The sequence below is a fragment of the Danio rerio genome, chromosome 5 (genome assembly GCF_052040795.2).
Source record: "Danio rerio strain M-AB ecotype USA chromosome 5, GRCz13ab, whole genome shotgun sequence".
Lineage (NCBI taxonomy): Eukaryota > Metazoa > Chordata > Actinopteri > Cypriniformes > Danionidae > Danio > Danio rerio.
Genome location: NC_141025.1, coordinates 56,052,501 through 56,079,943, shown reverse-complemented (window position 1 = coordinate 56,079,943; position 27,443 = coordinate 56,052,501). Strand labels below are relative to the sequence as shown.

Below are 27,443 nucleotides of genomic sequence, written 5' to 3'. Positions count from 1 at the left end.
TAAATAAATCATAAATAAAAAATGAGTAAATTTAGTCAGTTTAAAATATATTTGGGGATTTAAAACAATATTCTTGTGAGATAAGTAACAGATGATGGATATAAAGTCACAATACGAGATAAGAAACCACAATTATGATATTTCAATTTAAATTGTGCAAATAACAATAAATAAGTTACAATTCAGTGAAATCACTTAAATCACAGTACTAAAATAAAGTTATGGAAAAAATGTGCATTTATGGGATGTGTCATCATGTCTAGATATAAAAAAATCCTAACCTTAAGATTCATACTGTACGTCATCATGATTCATTCATTCATTTTCTTTTCGACTTAGTCCCTTTAGTAATCTGGGGTCGCCAGAGCGGAATGAACCGCCAACTTATCTAGCAAATGTTTTTACGCAGCGGATGCCCTTCCAGCTGCAACCCATTTCTGGGAAACATCCATACACATTCACTACGGACAATTTAGCCTACCCAATTCACCTGTACCGCATGTCTTTGGAGTGTGGGGGAAACCTGCGCACCCGGAGGAAACCCACGCGAACACAGAGACCATGCAAACTCCACACAGAAATGCCAACTGACCCAATTGAGGCTTGAACTAGTGACCTTCTTGCTGTGAGGCGACAGCCCTACCTACTGCACCACTGCGTCACCCATCATGATTCAAACTTTTACATTAGTAATTTTTTGTGACTTTTTTAGTGGCACCGTTTACACTAATAAATTTTAGTTTTAAAATTTCATTTTAAAACCAGAACCATCCACGTTCACACAGATGTTTCATCTAGCATTTATGAAAAGATCTCCATGCACACTACACTGCTCCATGCACACTACACTGCACATCACATGACCACACACACACGCTCTGGCATGCGCTGCAACGTATGCGGGCGTCTGAGCTCCAGGCAGTCAGCAGGTGCTTTGAGCACATCTCTCCAGATGAAAGCAGCACACGTTGGACTGTTCAACAGGGATATACCCCCTGATCTCATTTTACTATGGTTGTTAAACGTTATATTTAATTCATCTTGTCTGTATCTAACCGCTTTGGTCTTTTTAATCTATTACTTGTTCTCAAGTAACACATTTTGGCTGAGCACAAAGATAAGTTAATAAATTAATTAATGTAACCACGTACACTGATTCTGCACATCTAACTGCTTGCCTTTATTTCTTTTATTGGATAAATTTATTGTACATTATACTTTTATAATGGCCATTCTTGATTATTAAAACTGATATTCAGCGAAAGAGACAGGGTGTGTTTCATATTTTTCAATGAAGATGAAAGGCAGTATTGTTATAGGCTCCGTTATGTTATAAATATGCATACAGTGAAGATGAGGGTCATATAAATATGTAGATAACGAAGCCTCAACATTTTTGGTGTCTGATATTTTATAATATCAAAATGAAAATAGGCAGTTCCTTATATCATGTTTTCATTTTATTGTTAAAATATTTAAACAACAAAGCCAGGGTGATGTGAATGATTTTATAAAGTACACTATTCCCTTCGAAGATTTACCTGACGTGTCCTTGGAAGTTTGTTTTCCATATCAAACTTGCGAAGTACGAACTTAAGAAAAGGATCCAAGACTGCATTTTGTTCACTTAATATTAAGACAAAGCCCCAATCAGATAGACGAATGACAGCAGCCATGCCTCCGTTTTCAGACATCTCTGTTTTCTCCCTTCCACACTGACACGGAGCAGCAGTGTTTTAAAAAAAATGGCATCTCCAGCATCTTCAAAATGCTCTGTTTCTAGAGCTCAAAAACGTCAGGGTAATGTGGATGAAAGGCGTAACCGTTTTTAAACTGAAACATTGTGTAAACAGCGCCTCAGTGTGAGTGTTTTGTGTAGGTTGAGGTTTATACCTGTAAAAGTATCGCTTTTAGTCTTTTGCAGATATTTCTCCACCACCATATACATAGATCTGTCAGTGATCATGTCCATTGGAGTCTTCCCTCTGTCACACTTCAATAATGGATCAGCACCATACTTCAGAAGTAGATCTACAATCTGTAAGTAATATGCATTCAGTATCTATCAGTCTGTGTATTCCATATGCATGTTTTTTATAATATTAATGCACTATACGCAATATACACACTTTGTAATACTGATACTGTATGGCTTCAAGTAAAGGTGTAACTCCATCATCTCCTTTGCAGTTGGCTTGTGCTCCAGCTTTGAGTAAAACCTCTGTTATGTCATAGTTGTTTCTGTTCACTGCTTCATGAAGTGGAGTCCAACCTGAAAATGAACAGACCTACAATGTCAACAATGCCATCAGGTGGACGTATGAGCTAACTTCAACCCTTTATCTTTAATAACGGTGGCAAATGAGCTCATGTTTTATGATTGATACAGTTTTAGGAAAGTTTTACCTGCATAATCCGCTACATTGATGGAAGCACCAACTGAGATCATGTCTCGGACGTCCTGAAGGTCTTCTTGCATTACAGCTAAATGCAGTTTTGTCTCTCCAAATTTATTCCGTCTGTTGATGGAATTTCGTAACAGGGCTTTCCCTGTCTTTCGGTTTATAATGCCTTCACCATGAAAAAATAAGAAACAGATTTTTGTATATCTGGAGCAGGGGTGTCCTGTAGATTTTAGCTCCAAATTGCCTCAACGCACCTGCATGGATGGAAAGCCTAGAAAAGTTGCGGTCACACTGGACTTTCATCCTCGTCGACTTCCATTCATATGCACACGAATGCGTCAGACCGGAATCGCTCGCTTTTTTACATGTCTAATCATCTTGTTTAATCCCGCCCCTTTTTGCAGCTCTATACTACAGAATTTCGCAAGCTTAAACTCTAGTGTGACCGCAGCTTAGAGCTTCATTTGCTGGTTCAGGTGTGTGATTGGGGTTGGAATCAAACTTTGCAAGACACCGGCACTCCAGCACAGGACTGATCTAAAGCAGGGGTGCCTGGACTTAGTCCTGGAGAGCCGGTGCAGGTCAATATTTTTGGCAGTTGGTTCAACATTGTGTAATTATTATTAAATCCTAATTTCATATTTTCCTATCATTAACAAATTAATAATCAAACTTAAAAAAAATAACATTTTTGTCAATGTTGTTAATGAAATTATTACTTAAATTAAGCAAGTTACTTACTTTTTTCCTATTTAATTATTTGTTGAAATTAAAAATGATTTGCTTATTCCAGAGATTTTTTTAATGATGTTAGATAAAAGCCTAATTAAAACAGGCCAATAAACAGATAGCACTGTGTAATATAAATTTAAAAAGGCATATCCAAATTCTACAAATCTAATAGGTGTTCAGTTGTAAAATGTTTGCTTATTCAATATCTGTAAATCAAAAAACAAAAAAGAATTATATCTTACTGTCATTATGAGTATAAAATAAATTCCATTCTGCCAGTGCTATTCCTTCAGACAACCATGTTTGGAGGAAATCATTCAAATCATATTTGGATGGCAGCTGGTAGAGGTTTTAAATCATGTGGTTTAAAAAAAGATTTGAAAGTAATGAGTAACTATGTTTGTATTAAACAACTTGACAATACTTTAACTTGATAATACTTTTATATGTTGCTGCAGAACATAAAGCTGCAATTTATAAAACATATTTCAAATAAGTAACTAGGAATAAGGGTGGCGCAGGGGGTAGCACAATGGCCTCACAGCAAGAAAGGCACTGGTTCGAGTCCCGGCTGGGCCAGTTGGCATTTCTTTGCGGTTTATTTTGTGGAACAAAAAGTTATTCAAGTCAAGTTATTCAGTCAAGTTAAGTTCTGTGTTGAGTTTCTTCGCAAACTGTGGAAATGTGTGCAATACTACTGTCAAGTTATACATTTAAACACAGGCTCATTGGAAAAACATGCTTCAGCCTACATTTTTAAAAAACGTTTTTTTCACAGTAATGATTACAGGGACATATTATTGAAAAAAAAATATGGTGCAGTTTCTCCCACAACACCAAATAAATGCCACAAAGCAACTTAACAATGTCTATGATTTGTGATTGAATATGGTTGCATCACCTGTCTTTTTCCATATGGACAAAATTTCTGCCGTCATTAGTTGGCTCAGTAACTAAATTTGTACGGTGTTGTACAAAAAAGGCTAGGGTTCGAGTTCTGTAAAGCATGATTCCATGAAAGAGTTAAAAGTTATTTACTCACTAACTATCCTTCAGTTTATTTTTTTGTCAGAACAGCGTGCGGGACCCACTCAACTTAAACACTGCTCACAAGGGTACATGAAAGAACACAAGAAATTTGCTCAGGATGAAACAAGGCTATGAAGTTTAAATCGTGTGATCAGATTTGCATACTTGCCTTGACTAAAGTTGGGTTTGGTCTGTTTAGCACGTGTAGGTAAAGCTGTACTCAGTGCTTTAGTATCTGGATTCTTCTTTTTAGAAGGCAGTGACCTGTAAATATTACATCCACAGTAAATGTACAAAAATAACCGTCTGTTTGCACTGTACAGGGCAGCTGAAAATAAATCAATACAACACAGCAGAGAGGAATTAAATAGTCTGAGGTGATTCTAAGAAAATTATTTTTATTATGTTTTATTATTTTTTTGTCCCAAATTATATCAAGTAGGTTTAAGGCTGGTACAAACTAAAAGGTTGAACAGATTTTTTGTTCCAATGAGCAGGCTGGACAAGATGACACTCGTTGACAGAAGTCTGAGTTTTCTGAGAATTCTGGCAGTCAGAGTTGACAGATTTCACAGAAAATCGAGAAATGTACGATGAACAAAGACTCTGATTTTCTAGCTTCAGACTATGATTTCATCTAGTTGGAAAATATCAAACATAATTTGATATTTTGAGCTGATTTTATTTCACATCTTGTTTTTTTGCTATTTATTTCCTAGCAACAAGCCAATGAGATTCATGACTTCAACCACTTATGCTTCATCCAAATATTTTATACACCGACAATGTTGAAAATATTTAATGTTTTGAGCTGATTCATAACACATATAGTTTTCCTATATATGAGGCCAAGATATGTTATCCAGCTGGAAATTACTAAGTGTTTTTTTTTATTTTAGGTTGATTTTATTAAATTTGTTTGTTTTTACTTGCCATTTTTTTCCTGTGTTTCTGTGTATTTCTTTTTGTCAGTGCTTTATCAGGTTTTTTAGGTTTAAATATGTTATGTGTATTTTATACAATATATTTTTTGAAAACTTAACTTGTTAAAACTTTGATTAAGAAGTTTAAATATAGCATTTTGGTGACATTTTATGAAATATTATGAATATTTTATGAATCATGTGCATGCTATTTGCCGCAACAAAAATAATGACTGTTTTGTCAAGTTGCTTACTATGGTCATGTGCAATTTTGTCAGTCCAAACACACATTACAAGTTATTTTTTCATTTTTATGGAGACTTCCCCTAGAGGTAGACAAATGGCGATATTCAATAATGCAATATGTTGTGATAATAAATATGCACAATATTCATAACAATTATTTTAACTTTAAGATTTATATCCGATCAAAATTAAGCGAATGAAGTGACCAGATGTAAAGTGCCTCAAAAACACGGACGTGACGAGATTATTACCTTTTTTCAGTTAAGTAACAGCTAATGGCTGAGGACTCCCCTTTGTATTAAAGCCTTCATTAAAGTTGTTCTCAAAAATGAGGCCGATTAGTCTAGAACCTCATGGTAGCGACAGATTCTCATCTGTTAGGAAGTAATGTTAGCCTTACCCTGTTTTTGAATATATGTTTAATATCTTGACAATGACGCTGATGCCTGCTTTCTCGTCCCTCTCTCATTACGAACCATAGCATTACTCCGAATGGATGAAGATGTCACATCAAAGATTCAAACATTACCGTTCCGTGGGTTATGTCACGTGACTCATCATATTATTGTACTTTGAGGCTCCATGGGAATGAAATTACTGGCCATAGATATTTAAAATGACACTTTATATATGTATATATATTTGTGTATTTGTTTATTTTATTTTATTTCATAAAATAATTAGACGAACAAATTCTGGACCTTTTGTTCGTGGGGGTTAGGTTGTTAGAACCACGCGAACCCCCCCTGGCTACAGGCATGTTTGGGGTGCATGTATATGCAGTTCATGAATTTTTTATTTTATTATTTGATATTTTCAGTATTAAATAAGATTTATAATATGTTTAGACCTTTTTGTATTGTTTAGCAATCAAGAATAATATCTGAAAACCTTTAATATATATTAATTCCATATAGCGTATTTAAAACTGACCTGCGCTGAGTATTCTGTAGTGGTGGACTCTTCATTTTGGCCATCGGATCAGTTCTGACAATTTTTCTTGTTGAATGTCTCAAAACAGGCCCAGGTTGCCGTTGAGGAGCATCTAGCGAGACCGTGTCCTGTACGGGATTGGGCCTGACCACTAGAGGGCAGAATTTACAAGTCTAAACTGCTTACTGAATATCCATGAAATAGGTTGAATCAGGTGCAAAGCTGACATTTAAAAAACTATGGCTTGTTAACAACATTTGCGAGGCACAGAAGTTCTCTTGTGTACCTTTTTTTATGTAAAGCTTTATTTTTGTATTTTCTGTGTATCAGACAGCTGGGTTACCTTCGCTGTGTAATATGTGATCTCTTCCTAGAGAATTTTGCTCTTGAGTAAGTACAGCTTGATCTCTGATAAACACAGAACAAAACTAATTATTTTAGGAAATTACGACTTTGATGAATTCATGTTTAATAAAAAAAAAGGTGACAGACCTTAAAGTATTTGCTGGTGAAAGCATTGTGCCATGTGTCTGCACATTATAAAACAAAATAATAATCAAAACCATATAGGTACAGTAAAATTGAAATCTGATTATGGCCATAGCATGTGCAGTCTAGTGTAATTTACCTGTTCCGCTGTGGAAGTCTTTCTGCTCTGTCCAGTACAACACTGCAATTCAATCTGAGGAGAAATATCTGTTAAACAAAGGGACAATTTCAGCTCTAAATGTACAGTAAATACTTTTGCAACAAGTTTTACTTGCTAAGACAATTGTATTACCCATAGACTGTAGTATGCCTGTCACAATAATCAATATATCGCAACACATGAACATGAGCTCAATCAATTTTGGTGATGCAATATAAAAACTAATTCTAGTGACTTTTAAACTGATTTTGCACTGAGGTGTCAGAGTCAGTATGGTTAAAAAACACTATTGTATTTACTATAAATTACTTTAGTATATTATATTTTCATGTGGATGTCTGATAACTAAAAATAGCATAAATACTTTTTTACCTTGCACTTTTTAAAATGTATTATTATTAATTTAGGATATGAGTTTTCACATTCTGATTCCAATGCCTAATTATTAAATTGTTAAAATTTCTCTAAATAAAAATCCCTTAAAATAAAATATGATGTGTTCTTTGAAAGAATGCACTTGCATTGTGATGCTTTTATATTGTCATTCTGGCATTATAAAGAGAGTGGCATAATGTTGTCTTAAAATGACAATAATATAGTTTATCGTAATATGGTGCAATATATCATACAACAAAAAATAGATATTGTGATAGGCCTAGACTGGACATGCAATAAATATTGTTTTAACTAGCAAAATAAATATTGTTCTGCATTGCAATATGCACAATCACGTTGGCAGCAGTTCCCAGTGATAAGTTGGCAGTTCATTCCACTATGGAGACCCCTGAAAAAATAAAGGGACTAAGCCGAAGGAAAATTAATGAATAAACATTGGCAACAGTTTGGAAGTAAATTTTTTTCCACATCTTTAAATCTTGTAAGTACGTAAACATTTCTAGTAAGTTTGAAGGATTCAGGCGAAATTTGTAGCTTCATTACATATATTTAATTTATAAAGAGAAGACAATGCGGTGTTTTTCTTGTACATTTAATTATTCAGTTTCTGTTTATGAACACTACTAGACTCCTTAGAAAAAGCTCAAAGGACTGTTATTTAATTAAAAGTTTTGTTCTGTTGTGTTTATCTATGCTGTTAATGTGCATGTTATTTTTTATGAAGATGTGTTCCTCAATAAATCACCCGAATTTTGATAGAAATTTTGATTGGTAGGGGGGTGGGGCACTCAAACAAACGCAGAGAGCATTTTATATATATATTGCTGATATTATTTTATGTCACTAAGCAGCACAAAAAATATAGGAGGTATTGAATGTTAAAGTTTATTGTTTAGGTGCCATTTCACTGTGACATTTAATAACTCTCACATTGGTTGTACTGCAGAGATAATGTAACAAGCTGTGCTTTTACTATCATTTTCCATGGTTTTATTACAGTGTTGTAACCATGTTTGGTGGGTTCACTGATCACAATTTTACTAGAGATACAGTTAAACTTTGGTTGATAAAGTATATCTATAGGTTATTTGTGGTTGGTCTTAACTACAATAATCATGTTTTTTTTTTGTAGGAAATCTGTTGAACGTTCATTAGAAAATTCCCAGACTTACAGTGATTAAGTCTTTGATTATTCACCCTCCAGCCATTCTAAGCCTATTTTACTTTCTTTCTTGAGCACAAAAGAAGATATTCGGAGAAAGTAACCACTCACCCTAAAAGAATTTATCTTCCTTCTGTGGAAGTTAATGGATGGTTTCCAGCTTTCTTCAAAAGATCTTCTTTTGTGTTCAACATCATCATCATCATAAAAGAAACCACTTAGCAAATTTGAATTTTTGGCTACACTATGAAAGGGCTAAAATGGAAAACACACTTGTGGTTGAAATTCTCTGCTACTGGGTATTTTGTTAGTGAATCAGAGTTTTTTTGAACAATTCGTTTAAGTGAACACATCATAATAAATATGGATGAATTTGGTCATGAATGATTCAATAATTCACTCACAGAGTCGCCACTAGTGAAATGTTAAAGTTCCCATGTAACGTTACGCTTGAAAACTTCAGCACAGTCTAACTTAGTATTCACTGATTTATGTCAAACTGAATGAATTATTTTAAACCGATTCAAAAGCTTTAATTAACGTTAATTAAACTTCTAGTAAATCCGTACTGCTTGGTGTATACTGCATATTATGTACTTTAAAGCTATATATTAAATGAGTAAATTACATTAGTCAGGTAATAACGTTAGTTGATCTTGAACACGTTAACGTTAAATGACCACACCTTCACTCAGTTCAGCAGAGAACACGACGTTTGAGGACGATGACTGATGTCCTGTCAACATTAACCTGTGATGATAAGTTTATCCATCGTTACCCACAGCAAATTACATTTAATTCATAAACGGAGTTATTAGCAAACGATCAGCTGACCTGCGGAGGTAAATGCTCTCGTTTACTTCACCGCTGTCGTCGTCGGTCGCGATTGTTTCTTCCTGGTCTAAATCCATGTTTCTTAGTGTTAAACAACACGGCGTAAAACTCTACATAAATGTGTGACGGTAATTTAGGAATATTCGACAAGAAATCGTATTTACGACAACGTAACACAATGTTTCTCTGTTTCTTGGCGCCAAATGGGGCTGATCGCTCATATCTGATTGGTCAGCAGGCATGAAGACGGATGACTGACGTCTGATGAAAATGAATTGGAAAAACTTTTTAAATAGATTGATTGATAATTTAATATTCAAAAGCTATTATACATTTATATAAAATCATATTTTTGATTATAAAAAGATTTGAAAAAAGACATGACATGGCAAATTCTTTAATAATAAACTTTTAATTTTAAGATTGGTTTACTTTTTCAAAGTAGGCCTATTAAAAATTATAATAATACAAATACAATAACCAAGCTTGATTTTGGGAGTGTTTGCACATTAAAGAGTAAGGAAACACAGTACTTGTTTAAATTAATTGTTATTATTTTTAATATGCTAGTTTTTTTTTACTAGTTATTTACTAGTATTTTACTATAATAGTTGTATTATAAATTTTATTTCAATAATACAATAATATAACAACATTATGCCATAATTTGAACATTTTAATATTTAAGAAAACAAACAGCACATTTACTTTAAAAAAAAAATAATTATGATTTATTTTATTGTTTATTTTCAAGCGTATTTCTACAACTGTAAAGTAGTGAACACTTTTGATGCTGAATAAAAATACATGCAAACTCAAACTTTGATCTGAGACAAATTATGTCAGTGGCACGTTTGATGTCATGCATGGGCCTGATCTATCATGTATTTGGTTACATAAATCAAAATCTAAAAATCTGAAATGCAATGACTGTTATACGTAATACGATATTACACAATACATAAAGTATACACAATTTTTATTGCGTGAATTATTTAATTAGATAAATCATTTATTTAAAATACGAAAATATACTGGTTTTATTTTACTAGAAGATCTAGAATGTTTCAGTTAATGTTTGCTAAATAAAATAATATTTTTCCTATAAACTTCAAGTTTATGTGTAATTATGAAGAGCGCCTCATTTAGTTTAAATATGACTAGTTTTATTTATATATTTTTTAAATTCTACTTTATTATAGATTGATTGATTGATTCAATACAATGCAATTTGCTACATACATTGGGAAGAGTTGTTTTGGGTATGTTTTCACATTGCAAAAAAGTAAACAAACACTGCATGTATAATAAATGTTGTTTAATTTGCATTAAAAATAGGTGGTTAAAATATCTGCCTTTTAAATATTATTAATAGATAATCTCCGAAACTTTATTTTTCTTTATTGTATTGTTATTTATGCATATATAATTACTCAAGACTAATTAATATGCTTTTTGTATGTCATGTTGTTAATTAATTACATTTCCAAGGCCGTTTTTTTGTCAAGGCTGTGCCAAGGTTCAAGTTCACACACACCTCATACAAATTCAAAGGATGGCCAGATCACGCGTCCTCTGTCAGGACACGCCCCTATCAGTGCTGGCTGGAATAGTGGGCGTGGATTTCTTGCGAATCGGTGTGGTTCGAGAATTTGATTGGTTCCTCGCTCGACTGACGCAGAGCCATGCCATCTTCATAAGCTTTAGATGAGGATGCCGGTTTAAGGGCTGGATTCCTGTCTCAAACGAGGGGATATGGATTAATCTCGTCAGCATTTAATTATTCCATCAGCTGTAATTTTGAAAATCATAAATGCTCATTTACAACAGTGAAAATATCTATAGGCTTTTATTTATTCCGGCGGAGGATTGCACAGTGATTTTCTCTCGGTGAACTAATTCTTTAAACCTCATTGAACCGCACTGGTAAGTACCTGCATCAGATTCTATCTAACGTTGACGTTACAGCTGCAGCTTTTATTTGAGCTCAGTGTCGTTAAAAGATCTGTGTTTCTAATGTGGATATTCATTTAATTCATTGCAGTATGATTGCATCAGTGACTCATCTGGTTTATCATCGCTGATGTAGAATGAAGGATCTTTATTTAAGCTTAATCGGGGGGGAGAATACATTTTAAACTAAAAAAACAGAATCGTATATTGACAATTTTTGTAATTAATTCAATAAAAAGTTACATTAAAAGTTACATTTTAAAATCGAATGATAGTGTTTTTGGGTATCTCAGTATTTATCTATAATAATTATCTGTAAAACTTAAAATACATAAATGTAAAATATATAAGTTAGTTATATATAGTTATAATTATTATATATATAAGTTGATGGTCCAGTCTGCTGTAGTGACCCCAGATTAATAAAAGGACTAAGCCGAAAAGAAAATTAATAAATGAATATATAGCTTATTAAATAAAAATATATAATAAAATATTATATAATTAATTCACAAAATAAGTTATACTTACATATTTTATCATTTAAAAAAATATATAATATTTTTCAAAAGGTTGCCCTGTCCCCAATTTTTAAAAAAAGTAATTTCTATTTTAATATTATATATTATACATAATTGTGAATTAAATCTGCCATTGTTATCCAGCATTTGGTTATCATAATCAAATTTGTAAATACAGAACCAGATAGAACTGTTGGTCATACTTATGTGCATTGACCACACTGAATGTATTATGGTATCGTAACTATACAAGGTCACACAGGCAAAAAAAGTATCTCAAGAATTTAATTTTTAAAATTAAATTTAACTAAACTTTAATTTCTAAAGAGTGTCTCTTTCATAATTGGTGGTTCATTCCACTGTGGCGACCCCTGATAAATCAGGCACTAAGCCAAAGTACAGAGCAAGTGAGTGAGTGTCTCTTTCATGAACTAAATTTTTTTTAAATGTTTTTTTGTGCATGGTTTTACACTCATGAAATTCCAGTTGTGGTTTACATTTCATACTACTAATTAAACTGCAATATTATGAGTGTCATTCACATTTCTTTTACTGTAATCCTGTTTAACAAGTTTCTTCTTTTTTCTACTCTCCAGTAAGTGACTGTAACACACCTTCACCATGCTGACGAGACTTTTCCGAATCCACGGCCTCTTCGTGGCCTCCCACCCTTGGGAAGTCATTGTGGCTACCGTTACCCTTACCATCTGCATGATGTCCATGAATATGTTTACTGGAAATAACCAGATTTGTGGCTGGAATTTTGATTGCCCCAAACTAGATGAGGTAAAGCAGGTCATTGTGGAAATACACTGCCAAAACAATGCTTTTCTTACTTAGGGTCTTGTTTCTAGTCCAGTCTAGTTTTTGGCTTAAAAACAAGAAAATAATCTTCCAATGGGGTAAGAAAAGTAAAGTTATTATAAAGCAAAAACAACATTTTATTTTACTCACCCCATTGGCAGATTAATTAGCTTATTTTAAGGAAAAACTTGTTTAGTTTTGTCTTATATTTTCTAAAACCAAGGCACTATTTTTTGCTTGTCTTGAAAATGTTCCCTTTATTTAAGAATTAAATAAAGGAAAAATAAGACAGAAACTCTTAGTAAGGAAAGTAATTTTTGCATATAAATGACATGCCTGCAGTCAAAGAGAAGTTTAACCTAACAAAATACTAAGTTTTCCTCTCTCTGTCTCGTCACCAGCAAATCCTAAGCAGTGATATCATCATCCTGACAATCACAAGATGCATAGCAATCGTTTACATTTACTTCCAGTTCCAAAATCTTCGACAATTAGGATCCAAATACATATTGGGTGAGTTATAGTTTTTAAGAGATTTTGACTTAGCTTGAATTACAACTTAATTGTAATTAATTTTTGTTGTTGTTTGTTTTTAGGCATTGCAGGTCTTTTCACAATATTCTCCAGTTTTGTGTTCAGCACTGTAGTGATTCACTTCCTTGACAAAGAGCTGACAGGCCTCAAGTATGTTTCTCTCTCACTTGAATTTTTATTAAGGAAATGTCGTTGTAAATAAATTAAATGCTCTTATTATTTTAACCATTACCCCAGTGAGGCCCTGCCATTCTTTCTGCTGTTGATTGACCTCTCTAAAGCCTGTGCTTTGGCCAAGTTTGCTCTGAGTTCAAACTCACAGGTACTTAACCTTTTCGCCTATATTTTTAAACTAAGGTTTGAATAAATGTGACTAACCTTTTCTTTGTTTTAATCCGTCCTGCAGGATGAGGTTAGAGAAAATATTGCCAAAGGAATGGCTGTTTTGGGACCCACTTTCACTCTTGATGCCCTCGTGGAGTGCCTGGTGATTGGTGTGGGGACAATGTCAGGTAAATTTTACCCCTCATTTATGAATATGGCAGACCCTTTTATCCCAAATTACTTGCATTGCATTAAAAATACACTTCAAAATCTGCAATTTTATCAAACTCATAACCTTGGTCATTTCTAGTTCCATTCTACACTGTTACTGAGCTTCAGAAAGGCAACCCAGCAAGCATTATTGTGTTTAACAGATGTGTAATAGATGTCTTAATAGACATCTTGGCAAAAACAAGGCTACATTTGGGCTGCCAGTGAAAATCTGAAATATAATGTGTAACTTTGGATGAACCGATGTTTTTATATATGGCCAACTTTCAAAAAGAAGTTGCCTAACCAATAAATTATGAATAAATAAAGCAAACATGTCACTGTAAGTGAACTACAATCAAAATACCAGTAGTCGAAAATCAGGCAGGCAGCAAGTGTTTCAACCAACAGAAATAACACATAATTTATCTGCCTAATTCTGTTCCCAGACCGATAACGATAACATTAAAATACCATTTATCGGCCAATATCGATATAGCCACCGATATATTGCTTACTATATCTAACATTACCAATACCAATAACCAATAACTCTTTAGATTTGGAGGCCAATAGCTGATACATTACTTGATAAATATAAATATCATTATTTTCTAATTTCTCAGCATGATTGCAAAATCAAAAGCCTAACACATACATTGAACAACATAGTTTTTTAAAGAACTTAACTTCAAGAGAGTTTGAACTGATCGCTGAAATTTAGTAATGTTTTTTATGGCCAACTTTCAAAAAAAAGTTGCCTGACCAAAAAATTATGCATAAATAAAGCAAACATGTCACTATACTTGAGCTAAAATCAAAATACCAGTAATCGAAACTCAAAATACCAGCTAAATAATATTAAAAAGTGACAGGCAGCAAGTGTTTCAACCAACAGAAATAACACATAATTTATCAGCTTAAAGATATCTGCCTAATTCTGTTCCCAGACCGATAACAATAACATTAAAAATACCATTTATCGGCCGATATAGAGATAGCCACTGATATATAGCTTCCTATATCTAACATTAACGACACCGATAACCTATAACCAGGGCCGGAGCAAACTGAACTGCCGCTCTAGGCAGAGGACGATCACGCCGCCCTCAACCCCAATGTGAAAACAAGGTGTCGCGGACCTCTATTCTGCTGCCCTATGTGCGGAAATAACTGAGGACGCACAGATGTTGCGGACCTCTATTCTGGAGCCCTATGCGCGGATATAACTGAGGACAAGCGGGCGCTGTTGGAGGTGTCGCTCACTGACGCTGCCCTCTCTATTCTGTCGCCTATGCGCGAATATATCTGAGGACGCGGGTGGTGAGGGAGGTGTCGCGGACATAACTGAGGAGTGAAAACGAGGGTGGTAAGGGGGGTGTTGCGGACGACGCCCTCTCTATACTGCCGCCCTAGGCGGCCGCCTAGGTTGCCTCTATGGACGCGCCCGCCCTGCCTATAACTCTTCAGATTTGGAGGCCAATAGTTGATACATTAGTTGATAAATATAAATAGAAATATTTTCACATTTTTCAGCACATACATTGAACAACATAGTTTTTAAAAATATCTTTTATCGGCTGATATCGATATGGTCACCGATACATTGCTTCCTATATCTAACATTAGCCTAAAAAATGACAGGAACGAATGTCAACACATAAAGACTGTCTATGTTTAGACATCTATTAGGCATCTGTTAAACACCAAACTGCTTGGGGGGAAATGAGACAGAAAACCAGCACAGATGGAATTCACCGACATTAAACAAATAGTGAATTTTATTTTCTTGCAGGTGTGCGACAGCTCGAGATCATGTGCTGCTTTGGTTGCATGTCTGTCTTGGCCAACTACTTTGTATTTATGACCTTCTTCCCGGCCTGTGTTTCTCTTGTATTGGAGGTATGTGGAATATTTGAGTGTTAATACTCTACTAATGTAGGAAGACTTACAGTTCATACTCTAACGTATATTTACTTCACATAGTTGTCTAGAGAGAGCAGAGAAGGCAGACCCATTTGGCAGCTAAGTCACTTTGCTAGAGTATTAGAGGAAGAAGAGGACAACAAGCCTAACCCTGTCACACAGAGAGTCAAAATGATCATGGTGAGCATTGAACAAAAACTTTGCAGTATCTTGAGGTGTGGGTTTATGATATTGATGGTGTGTCTCTTTAATTATAATTGCAGTCTCTGGGCTTGGTGATGGTTCATGCTCATAGTCGGTGGATTGCAGATCCTGCATCAAGTGATGGAACTCTTGATCTTCCTGAAGTTGGAATGAGCCTGAATGAAAATCTGCCCAAGAGGATTGAGCCTGACATGCCCCTGTGGCACTTTTACCTGTCCAGGTGAGCACATTTCTGAGGTTTTGTTTGGACACATTTTATATTTGGTCACTTTCAGTTATTTTCAGATGTTGAAATGTTTTATATTTATGCATCAGAAGATTACAACAGATTTTCTTAAACAATAACTAGTAAATTCTGAGTAGTACATTTAAATTATTTGAAAAAATATTTATAATTAAAACATTTATTCATTCATTTATTTTCTTGTCGGCTTAGTCCCTTTTATCCAGCAAGTTTTTACACAGCGGATGCCCTTCCAGCCGCAACCCATCTCTGGGAAACATCCACACATACATTCACACACACATACACACACACACTACGGACAATTTAGCCTACCCAATTCACCTGTACCACATGTCTTTGGACTGTGGGGGAAATCGGAGCACCCGGAGAAAACCCACGCGAACACAGGGAGAACATGCAAACTCCACACAGAAATGCCAACTGAGCCGAGGCTCTAACCAGCGACCCAGCGATCTTCTTGCTGTGACTACCTGCTGCGCCACTGCTTCGCCTACAGTAATTAAAACATTAATAATTCAAATTACTATATTAACAATAAAAAGTACAATATTTGTAACATTTTTTAAATGTTAAAAATATTATTTAAAATTTTAAATATCTCATGTTGCATTGTTTATAATTTAAATAATAATTATAATTAGGGAAGGATATTAAATACTTAAATTAAGAATAAATATTTGTAAATGGGGCTGGGCGATTAATGGAAAAGTAATCGAAACCGACATCGAGAAGCTATAATCGATCTAATTTTTTCAATTACCTTCCCTACCATGTGTGGTCACGTGACCCCACTCTGTTAAGCCTAATTTATAATTTTTAATAATTATATTATGATTATTATTTATTTTGTTATTCTAATATTATACTTCTGCCAAGCGCACGCGTACAATCCAGCGCAGCCTCCGCAAACAACGCACCTCTCAAAAAAGTTTAACTACACGTCACAACGATGCATAGCACAAGCTTTGTGATTGGTCGGTTTGGTAACAGTGATGAGGGTGGGCAGCGTGGAGAGCCGTGTTTTAGGCAATGTGTGTTTTAATAGTTGTTCAGTATTGATGTTCAATAAATAATCATATATAGTGGATAGTGTGTGTTTACTTCAATTATTTTAAAATCAAGCTGTGCACCCTTCATTCAAAAATTTCTCACTTGTAAAATATGAGCATATTTACTGTACAAAACTATGAACTATGAGGGCAAATTAATAAAATAAATTTATAAAATAATTGTCCATTACTTTGAATAGTTTATTTAAAATTTCAATTAATCAAGATTTTGATTTTAGGCCAAATCGTCGATGTCATTTCTGGTAAAAAAAAAAAAAAAATGGTTGAATAAAAGTATCTAAGACAGAATTTGTCAGGTGTATGAATAATTCTGGGCTTGAATATATATATATATATATATATATATATATATATATATATATATATAAACATACATAACATTAATAATAATATAATTCCAAAGGTAAAAAAAAGTTTCTAAAGGGAATTTAGTCACATTATAATAATGCTGTTTTTATAACAGAATTTAATTACATTATGAAAAACAGATATTCATTTTAAAGTTTGTCAAAGATTAGGTATAGTTTAGCTTAATAGTTTATATATAGTTTAGTGCAGTCTTTCTCAACCACGTTCCTGGATAACCACCAGCTCTGCACATTTTCATGTCTCCTTAACCAAACACACCTGATTCAGATGATCAGCTCTTCAGCAGAGACTGAAAGACCTGTAATGGGTGTGACAAACAAAGGAAACATGCAGTGCTGGTGGGCCTTCAGGAACGTGGTTGGGAAACACAGGTTTAGTGAATGGTAAATCACAGCAAAGTTAGTCTAAATGTCAGAGTTGGAGAAATCAGCATGTGCAGTTAAATAAGAATATTAGCAGATTATCAATATGGTATTGATACATTGCATTTTAATAATAATAGCAATAAGAAGAGCATGAAATAATTATTATTTTCTTTTCTTTTTTTGCATTCAGGATGATCAGCATTGACATTGAGCAGGTCATCACTCTGGGTCTCGCCCTCTTCCTGGCTGTGAAGTACATTTTCTTTGAGCAGGTGGAGATGGAGTCCACTCTGTCCCTTAAAGTGCCCACTCCAAGCTCCATGCTCACTCAGAAATGGTCTCCGGATCAATGCTGCAGGAAAGAAATCCCCTATTCCACCAAGCTTGACAAACCCCCAACTCCCCCTCCAGTTGTTACCAAAGAAGAAAGAGGTATTTCCTTCTTACGTTTAAATTTAATTTTCTTACGTTTTCGTTCTCTAACAGAGTCTAACTGCAAATCATCTCCTTTAGATTTAGTGATTCGACCCCTGCCTGCACCGAAAGAACCTGAGCAAAAAAGCACTTTTGTTCTGGGAGAGGATGAAACTCAGGAAAACACTCATGTGCCGGAGCCTGTGATGAGTTTACCTGCTGAACCGAGACCTGTGGAAGACTGTCTGTCCATTCTGAAAAACCCAGATGTAAGATCTTTGACAAATATCCATTTCTACAGCTATACAATATTTGTTTATTTCAAATCATAAGTTGCAATTGCAGTTTGGGGAAAACATTAAACAAATCACTTAAAATCTGTGTAAAATCAAAATTATATGGTTATTTTGCTTGCGAACATTGTTATCCTTTAGGTAAACAATTCATGTTTTAGTTAATCCACTGAAAAAAAAATTGTTTTGTAATCTTCAATCAAAATCCGACCATTTGCTTCTGCATTTGGAATGGTGGTTCTTCTCTGTTGACGTCAGTTTGACGGCATCAGACACAATATTCTTAAACACACCCCATAACCGTTTGTTGTTAAAGAGGGAATTATGCGCAAAAAGAAAGCCCCGCCCCCTACTCAATATTCCATTTCAGTTGAAAGTAAATTCATTTATTCATTCATTTTCTTTTCGGCTTAGTCCCTTTATTAATCAGGGGTCGCCACAGCGTAATAACCCGCCACTTATCCAGCATATGTTCAACGCAGTGGATGTACTTCCAGCCACAACCCAACACTGGGAAAGTGGAAGTAAATCAATATATTAAAATAAAAGTAGGCACCCATTATTCTCATGGACTTTAAAATAAAAAGATTGTGTTACAAATAATCCATATACATAGGCTGCGTCGAAAGTCGCAAACTTCCCTACTATAATGTACGCTATAAACAGTATGCGAGCTGAGTAGTACAATTTGTATGAATTCAAAAAATTAGAAAAACTGTATGCAAGAAGTACTCGGATCACCTACTACTTTCGGCAAGATTCTGAAGTGGGCATCTAATGGTTGCTAGGCTTTCCCATGGTGTCCCTGAGAGAATTCATGAATGGGAGTAAAGCTACGCAACTGACGCAAAGAGGTCATGTGATGATGACAAAATGGCTGATGTGGTGCGTCCGAGTTCTATTCAAACTACTGACATTCATACTTTATAGAACAAAGGTGTCCAAACTCTGCATATTTTAATTCCAACCCCAATTAAACACACCTGAACTAGCTAATAAAGCTCTTTCTAGAAACCTCTAGGGAGGTGTGTTGAAGCAAGTTGTAGCTAAACTATGCAAGACACCGGCCTTTCAGGACTGAGTTTGGACACCCCTGGTATAAAACATACTTTTCTAATGGCCGAGTAGTACAAATACCAATGCAGTACCTACTGAGTAGTAGATGATTTCAGACGCAGCCATAGTGAAAAATGAGTGAGAGGTTTGGCTTTTTTATTGGTCATGAAAATAAAGTTACGCTTCGTGTTTTTGCATAATATTAGTATCTAGCATATCCATGACCAAAGCACGTTTTTGAAATTACAAAGCACTTTTTTTTAAATTAATTGTTTTATACCACCAGATTTTTTTCTTTGTATTCCCTACAGTACAGTAATATTTAACACATCTGCGAGGGATTATTTGTGCTCTGCTGAAAGTCACCACATACCCTGTTTTTTTGAAACACTTCACATATAGTTTAGTTTTATTGAAGTTCCTCTCTTAATTCACCCAAAGCATCATAGGGCATAAGAAAAATGTGGATACTATTGCTTTTTTCTTTCCTGCAACAAGATTAACCTTGGTTTCCCTGCGAGACCGAAACCTTTAGTTATTTTTTACCTCAGGGTTAACACTTGTAATTGCTAATGAGATCCTCCTCTTACACTTTACACTCTTACTCTTAGCCAATTAGTTTCTGACGTTGGAAAGGATCAGAGGCATGTAGTGAAACTATTGACCTCGAAGAACACACTTCTGGTACAAAATCCAAAAATAATCACACGTCTGTGTGGGAGTACTTAAGCGTTTCTTCTTTTGACTGTGCAGATGGGCGCTCGGTACCTCAGCGATGAAGAGGTCATTGTGTTGGTGAACTCCAAGCACATCCCAGCTTACAAACTGGAGGCCATGATGGAGACCCCTGAGAGAGGAGTGATGATTCGGAGAAAAATGCTCAGTCCCAAATTCCCCGAGCCTTCGACTCTCTCCTGCCTGCCTTATAAAGACTACGATTACTCTAAGGTGAGCAATAGATCATCGCATCATATATAAATTAATGAGAGGTGATGCAAATGTAATAAACCAGAGATGCACTGATGTTACATTTGATATTTTAAGTTTGTGCAATGATATTCAATGGCTTTTAGTTTGTTTTTTTTAAGTAAGGCTGCATTTATTTGATCAAAAATACAATATAAAACGTAATTAAAATGAACTGCTCTGTATTTAAATTAGTGGTGGGCCGTTATCGGCATTACCGTGCTGCGTTAACGCAAAACTTATTGCGCAATAAAAAAATATCGCACCTAATCTATTCTCAAAGTTGGGTTGGGAGCTGGGTTTATTCTACAAAAGCTATGATGACTTTTACCTTGATATTTTAGCGTAGATGACCAGTGAGTCATCTGACAAAAAAAGTGCCCTTCTGAATCAAATCAGCAGGACGCCCTCTTGGATCTTTCACTTACTTCGAAAACACTACTGACTTATTTGCCGTAATAGACAATAATATAATTAAGGTGATTATGTGAAGTGCTTTCATGTAAGAGTTTCTTTTAATTTTGGCTGATTTTAACTGCAGTTTGGCAGTTTCACATTCACTCATGAACATTTGATTTATGCCCCTGTGACAAACTGGATTATTAGACGCAAATAAGGGGTAAGGAATCGTGAGAGTGTTATGGATTTTAATAACGCATGGCGAAAAGAAAGAAAAAACTTCCACATTTTGCTATGTGGTTTCTCAGTAAATGTAATGAATTCCTGTGATTCAAAGTTAGTTTGTTTTGCTAGTCATAATTCCAGCTTTTTGTTGTAACGTAACAATATAACACTTGAACAATATATACACAACTTGACAAAAGTCTTGTTGTTGATCCCAGTTGTAACAAATAATAGCTTGACTTTTATTTGATCATTTGGAAAAGTAGCAGAAAGCAGACTTTTCTGATGAATCATCTGTTGAGCTGCATCCCAATCATCACAAATACTGCAGAAGACCTATTGGAATCCACATGGACTCAAGATTCTTAAAAAAATCAGTCAAGTTTGGTGAAGGAAAAATCATGGTTTAGAGTTACATTTAGTATGGGGGCGAACGAAAGATCTGCAGAGTGGATGGCAACATCAACAGCCTGAGGTATCAAGACATTTGTGCTGCTCATTATCATAGGAGTGGACAAATCCCTCAGCAGGATAGCGCTCCTCATACTCCAGGATTGGCCAGCCCTATGCACTAAACACTGAGATGACCTCTACTGACCCTGGACAAATAGCTAACCCACTTAAATGTATTACACTTCGCCGCTCACATCCTTTACTAATTACACAAACAAAAGCCTAAAGTTCGCAAATTGAAACCAAGCCTCCTAAATGATCCCTAATTTACAAATGCTTTCAAAACGTTTCACAAGTAAGCGCAGCTAATAAAATGCAAAGACAAATTTACTTTAAACAAGGGAAGGAATCATTCCTGCCTTCTAGCAAGAAATGTATCAAAACTAAACTAACATACGCTTAAAAATAAATATAACACTCACTCTATACCACTGTCCGCACCGAATGATGAGACGACTTCTACTGAGCTTCAATGTGCAGCATTTGTTTGAAATATGAATCTTTCATAACACTAAAAAACATTTGCTACCATACTTTAAAAGGAAATAACAAAGTAACTACCTAGAAACTGGAAAGCAACAAACATTTACATATTGAATAGCAGCCCTGGCAGCCCCCCAAATCATTGGCAGGTTTATTAGGATTTTTGGACCCCTTGATGGAAAGATCCTCATTGGTTTGCATGTTGTTCTAGGTGATGGGCACATGCTGTGAAAACGTCATCGGTTACATGCCAGTTCCTGTGGGCGTTGCTGGTCCTCTTTTATTGGATGGAAAGCAGTTCCAGGTCCCGATGGCGACAACTGAAGGCTGCCTAGTCGCCAGCACAAACAGAGGCTGCAGAGCGATAGCTGTAAGCTGAACGTTCCGCCATAGATGAGTTTGTTTGATGAGCAGTAGGCAATTTCACACCCTCCTGCACTGATGTAATGTTGCATAATGTCTAGGAAAGCACATTAATCTAATGCGCACTCATGAATGGCTTTCCTACAGTTGGCAGGTGGTGCTAGCAGTCGTGTTCTTGCAGATGGGATGACTAGAGGGCCAGTGGTGCGTTTTCCATCTGCCTGTCAAGCGGCTGAAGTCAAGGCCTGGCTGGAGAGTCCCGAGGGCTTCAAGACCATCAAGGAGGCCTTTGACCAGACCAGCAGGTACGGCACTATTTCAGTAAATCCATTTACAGCCAGAATTACTAACAAAGTTCTTTTATGGACACCAAATTCAAGGGGTTTCAATCACTAGTAATGTTAAATCAAGCACAGGGCTCGAAATTAACCTTTTTGCTTGGTAGCACCGGTGCTCCTAACTTTAAAAATGGAGGCGCATCAGCCAAAATTTAGTCGCACACACCAATTATAAGCACCGTTACAACAAGTTTTATACAAACAGATTTATTGCATTTGAAATCAACACTAATCAAACTAACAAGCAAAAAAATAAATAAATTAAAAAAAAAAAAATATATATATATATATATATATATATATATATATATATATATATATATATATATATATATATATATATATATATATTCTATAAGAAAATAGATTTTTATAACATAACTGAATGACCAAAGCATACATGGACCGCTCACCAGCCCTGCACGCACTGCTTGAAATGAATGAATCTGTTAACGTTATAACTGTGCTGTGGTGTCTGATATTGCACTGATGCTTTTGACATATACTGTACCCTATTATATGCATACGTCATGTTAATAGCAATACCGGTCTTTTTATGAGTAGCAATATCAGTTTACTCAGTGCAAGTCCGTTTGCGATGGTGTATGTGGTGTTCAACTTGACATATAGCTGCCACTTGCACAGCGGACAGCATCTGGCGTTGATAGGAAGGATTAATCAGAAGCTCTCGTGCTAGATGTGGAAAACAGTTACCTGAAAATTCCATCCCACAGACTTTTTATAGCGCACTTGAAGCCAACGGAAGTCTTTTATCCACTCTTCTAAAAGTGTAGATTAAAAGTATAGAGTGTTCGATTAACATTGAGCACATGGTCACAAGTAAGACGTGTCATTATTTGTAACTTTAAATGTCATGGTTTCTAAAACAAAACCTGTCAGTGTTATCTTCATTCTCATCTTCAGCGCTTTACATTTTTTCACGGTAGCAGCTCTGTCATCCCAAGCAAGAAGGCACTGTCTGAGTGATTGACAGCTGATATTTCAGTGCTAGAGCAGTGGTGGGCCAATAAGAAGAGTGCGAAGGCGGGGCAAGCATTACGGACTTAGCTTCGTTTACTGCAGCAAGTTGACACTTCAACTGTTTTAAACCATTCCCGAGCACTGCGTTTCGCGTTTCAAGTGCAGACAAAGAGCTAAGAGATGCATTCTGCGTGAATGTCTCGCGAATCTGCGCATGTGGTGAACATTTTGCAGTAAAAACTGGTCGCACACAACAATTTTAAGCACTCGCACCAATCCTCCCAAATATATTTTTGTTTAATATCTGTTTGATTAGTTTGAGGTATCTGGGTCTTTACTGGATGTCTTTAGTGTGACAGTCGTTCAATAGTCCTGACAATAGTTTTTAATAGCAAAAGAGGGTTTGCATTGGCGCAAGCTGTTAGCACATTTGGTCTTTTAAGGTTCCATGAAATTAAAATAACGTTTTTTTAGACTTTAGTATCAGTATTTCATAAATCTATAAGCTAGTGCGTACCAAAACTGTGACAAAAATGTACATTTAAGAGATACACACTTATATAAACATGTAAAGCTTATAGATTGTAATTTCTTCACACCTTTCATCAAATCTTGACCAATCAAATGCTTTCTAGTATCTGACATGTCCCGCCCCCTTCACATTTGATTTGACACTTTCATGGGTATTGGCTGTTTTTTTTAAAGGGGAGTGGTTACACCATGTTCCAACCCCTTTTTTATGTTTCAATTGAGATTACACCAAACACTAAATAAAAATTCACATTTTTAAGCACTTCACAAGAGCTTTAAATTTCCATTTTTGTGTACATTTATTTAACTTTATATTTGCGTTTTTTTTTGTGTAGGTTTGCACGATTAGAGAAGCTTCTGATTGGCCTGGCAAGTCGCAACTTGTATATTCGCTTTCAGTCCAGAACAGGAGACGCAATGGGAATGAACATGATCTCAAAGGTATGCCGAATTGTATTTTTCCACTATTTAAATACAAAGCGTTGTGAAACCCCGTCACTCATTTCTTTTCTCTCCATTCACCAGGGCACAGAACAAGCTCTCGCCAGACTGAAGGAGGAATTTCCAGAGCTCCAGGTTTTGGCTGTTAGTGGAAATTACTGTACTGACAAAAAACCTGCCGCCATCAACTGGATTGAGGGAAGGGGCAAGTCAGTGGTGTGTGAGACCACCATTCCAGCCAAAGTGGTTAAAGAGGTACACAGCTTCATTCAAATCTGCAAAACGTACTGCTGATAAAACTGCATATACAGTGGGTGACACTTCAAAAGGACCATTACCACCATCTGTGCTGCTGCTGTGGCAGTAAGGGATTAAGAACGAGTTTTTAGGTGTAACAGCATTTTGCGACTGCGCAAAGGGACGGGATGTGAACAGACAGAAATATACAGTAGCTGTAAACACCCAGCTACTTGTAAATGAAGCATTATGATTCCTTCATTAAACTGCATTGCATTTACTTGTTTAAGGAGTTACACTATTGAGGTTTTGGGCTTTTTGACCCGTCATAAATGTTTTTTTTTTATTATAATATAAAGAAAACATCTCAAATTAAGTTTTAATGTTTATTTTTTCACACATTATTTATTTGTTTTTGTAGATTCCAATTGCAGTGCATATTTTATTGGCTTCTAATAAAGCTATAAATCTTTACTTCAGCTGCACTTACATAAACCAAATAATATAGTTTTTGCATATTACCATTCTGAAGGTTGTGCGCCTACACAATTACAGCATAAAACTACTGATTTCTTTAGGGCCCCACAACATATCATTTCAGCATCGATATCATGATGTGCGTGTTTTCAATAGTCACATCGCAACATTTGCAATGTTGTGTTGGGTTTATAATTAATCAACAATTGGGAACTCATGAGATTTGTGAAGTCATTGCCAAGTAACCATACCAGATTGAAACATTGATCATTTGCATGTGTTTTAAAGGCTTTTCAAGAGTATTCAGGCACAATAATGTACAACATTTGGAATTTTAATGAACACTAAATTTACTGAACTATTAATACAATGAAGACTGTATAGTGTTATTGTACACTTCATTACTCAATTTCTGTACCTGAATACTGTTTGACTCTTCAGGAAACCCATAAAGCAGTTTTTTTTTTTTTTGCTCTATTGTAATTATTCTCGCTTGCAATTAGTTTATTTTTATACATGATTCACATCCTTACAAAATTAACGTAATCAATCTAAATGAATGATTTCCCCCCAAAACAGAGCTATAAAAGCTGTCTGGGCAAATTGTATTCATATCGCAATATATATCGCTCAAAAACGAAATATTTCAATGTCTAATTTTTCTAATATCGGGCACTGGTTTTCTTAATATTTTTTGAATTTCTGTAAAGACTTCAGATTCTTGCTTAAATTTGGAACCAACATTCAGATTTGTGTGCAGATTAGCACATATCTAATCAAACAAAGTCTCATTCGCATACTTTAGAAAACGCAATGAAAAGGGTGTCCACGGGCTCTTAAAAAGTATTAAAAGTTGATAAATCAATTACGAGAAAATGAAGGTATTAGTAAGTCTAAATCGCGTTTTTACAAGATTTAAAATTTTGTTTAAGCTGTGTCCAAAGTGTTTGACTTCAAAAAAGCATTTATATATTTATTTTCCTCCTAATATTAACAACGGCATGCTCTATCCACACGATTCGTTCGGGCTAGGGCGCATCCGACCAAGCTTCTCTATCTGGGTGATGTCACGTAATTTGCAACAAACGCGAAAAGGTGATGTGACGCTCTCCACATGTAGAGAAACCATAGAGTGAAACAGATGGCAGAATGGGAAAATGTAAGTTTGCATACTCCTGGTTGGAGAAAGATGAGTTTAAGCAGTGACTAAAGCCTGTCACTGAAAACAATCACATAATTAATTCTTTCAAAAGTTTCGTTGCAGGGTTGTGCTCCATTGATTTATTTAACTACAACTGTTTATTTAGTTAAAGTTTTGAAATTGATTAGAAGTGGCCATGAGGTCTTAAAATATTCTAAGGTCTTTAAAAACTCTTTTTTTGTACCCTATTCACCTAAAGTCTTTCCTTCAGTGCAATATAAATGTACATTTAAAAAAATATGAATCCACAAGTCTCACGCAACTGTTTCTGCTCAGATTTTAAAGACGTCAACTGAGGCTCTGGTGGACGTGAACATCAGCAAGAATTTGGTTGGATCTGCGATGGCTGGAAGCATCGGTGGTTATAACGCTCACGCCGCCAACATCGTAGCTGCTATCTATATTGCTTGTGGACAGGTAATAAAATCGATGTTATTTACAGTATGAGTTTGATAAGGAATATGATATCTGATTATAGATTTACAGTAGATGCAGATGTTTACATATGAAATTGTCCCTGACAGGACCCGGCGCAGACAGTGGGCAGCTCTAACTGTATCACTTTAATGGAGGCTTCAGGAGCTACAGGGGAGGATCTGTATATCAGCTGCACTATGCCCTCCATTGAGCTGGGCACTGTGGGTGGAGGCACTAACCTTCCTCCTCAACAGGCCTGTTTAAAGGTATTTCCGCTGGATTTGGGATGATTAACTCACCCAAAAATTAAATCCTGTCATTAATTACCCTCA

The 27,443-nt window shown here is 35.4% G+C and overlaps 2 protein-coding genes across 11 annotated transcripts in view; one reads left to right on the top strand and one right to left on the bottom strand.

Moving 5' to 3' along the window:
- The window catches only part of ankrd31 (ankyrin repeat domain 31), a 31,249-nt gene extending 21,580 nt beyond the window's left edge, over positions 1-9,669 (bottom strand). For 2 of the 6 annotated variants that reach the window (NM_001442767.1, NM_001442768.1), the window contains 10 exon segments: positions 1,894-2,038; positions 2,130-2,272; positions 2,407-2,571; positions 4,336-4,430; positions 6,269-6,419; positions 6,612-6,676; positions 6,761-6,798; positions 6,897-6,964; positions 9,161-9,225; positions 9,310-9,534. In NM_001442767.1, coding sequence (NP_001429696.1) covers positions 1,894-2,038; positions 2,130-2,272; positions 2,407-2,571; positions 4,336-4,430; positions 6,269-6,419; positions 6,612-6,676; positions 6,761-6,798; positions 6,897-6,964; positions 9,161-9,225; positions 9,310-9,386 — 1,012 coding nt within the window. In that variant the 5' untranslated portion in view covers positions 9,387-9,534. 6 annotated transcript variants of the gene reach the window in all.
- A 1,345-nt stretch (positions 9,670-11,014) lies between these two features.
- hmgcra (3-hydroxy-3-methylglutaryl-CoA reductase a) overlaps positions 11,015-27,443 on the top strand; it is a 19,853-nt gene continuing 3,424 nt past the window's right edge. The window contains exons 1-18 of one of the 5 annotated variants that reach the window (XR_015490317.1): positions 11,015-11,239; positions 12,380-12,569; positions 12,989-13,100; positions 13,184-13,271; positions 13,359-13,443; positions 13,528-13,633; positions 15,451-15,557; positions 15,642-15,761; positions 15,845-16,005; positions 18,027-18,268; positions 18,350-18,519; positions 20,353-20,547; positions 22,337-22,495; positions 22,636-22,793; positions 24,674-24,779; positions 24,864-26,564; positions 26,642-27,111; positions 27,219-27,377. Coding sequence is in view for 4 of the 5 variants with exons in the window: in XM_087252119.1 (XP_087108245.1) it covers positions 12,405-12,569; positions 12,989-13,100; positions 13,184-13,271; positions 13,359-13,443; positions 13,528-13,633; positions 15,451-15,557; positions 15,642-15,761; positions 15,845-16,005; positions 18,027-18,519; positions 20,353-20,547; positions 22,337-22,495; positions 22,636-22,793; positions 24,674-24,779; positions 24,864-25,034; positions 26,971-27,111; positions 27,219-27,377 (2,526 nt within the window). In the remaining variant the exon portion in view is untranslated. 5 annotated transcript variants of the gene reach the window in all.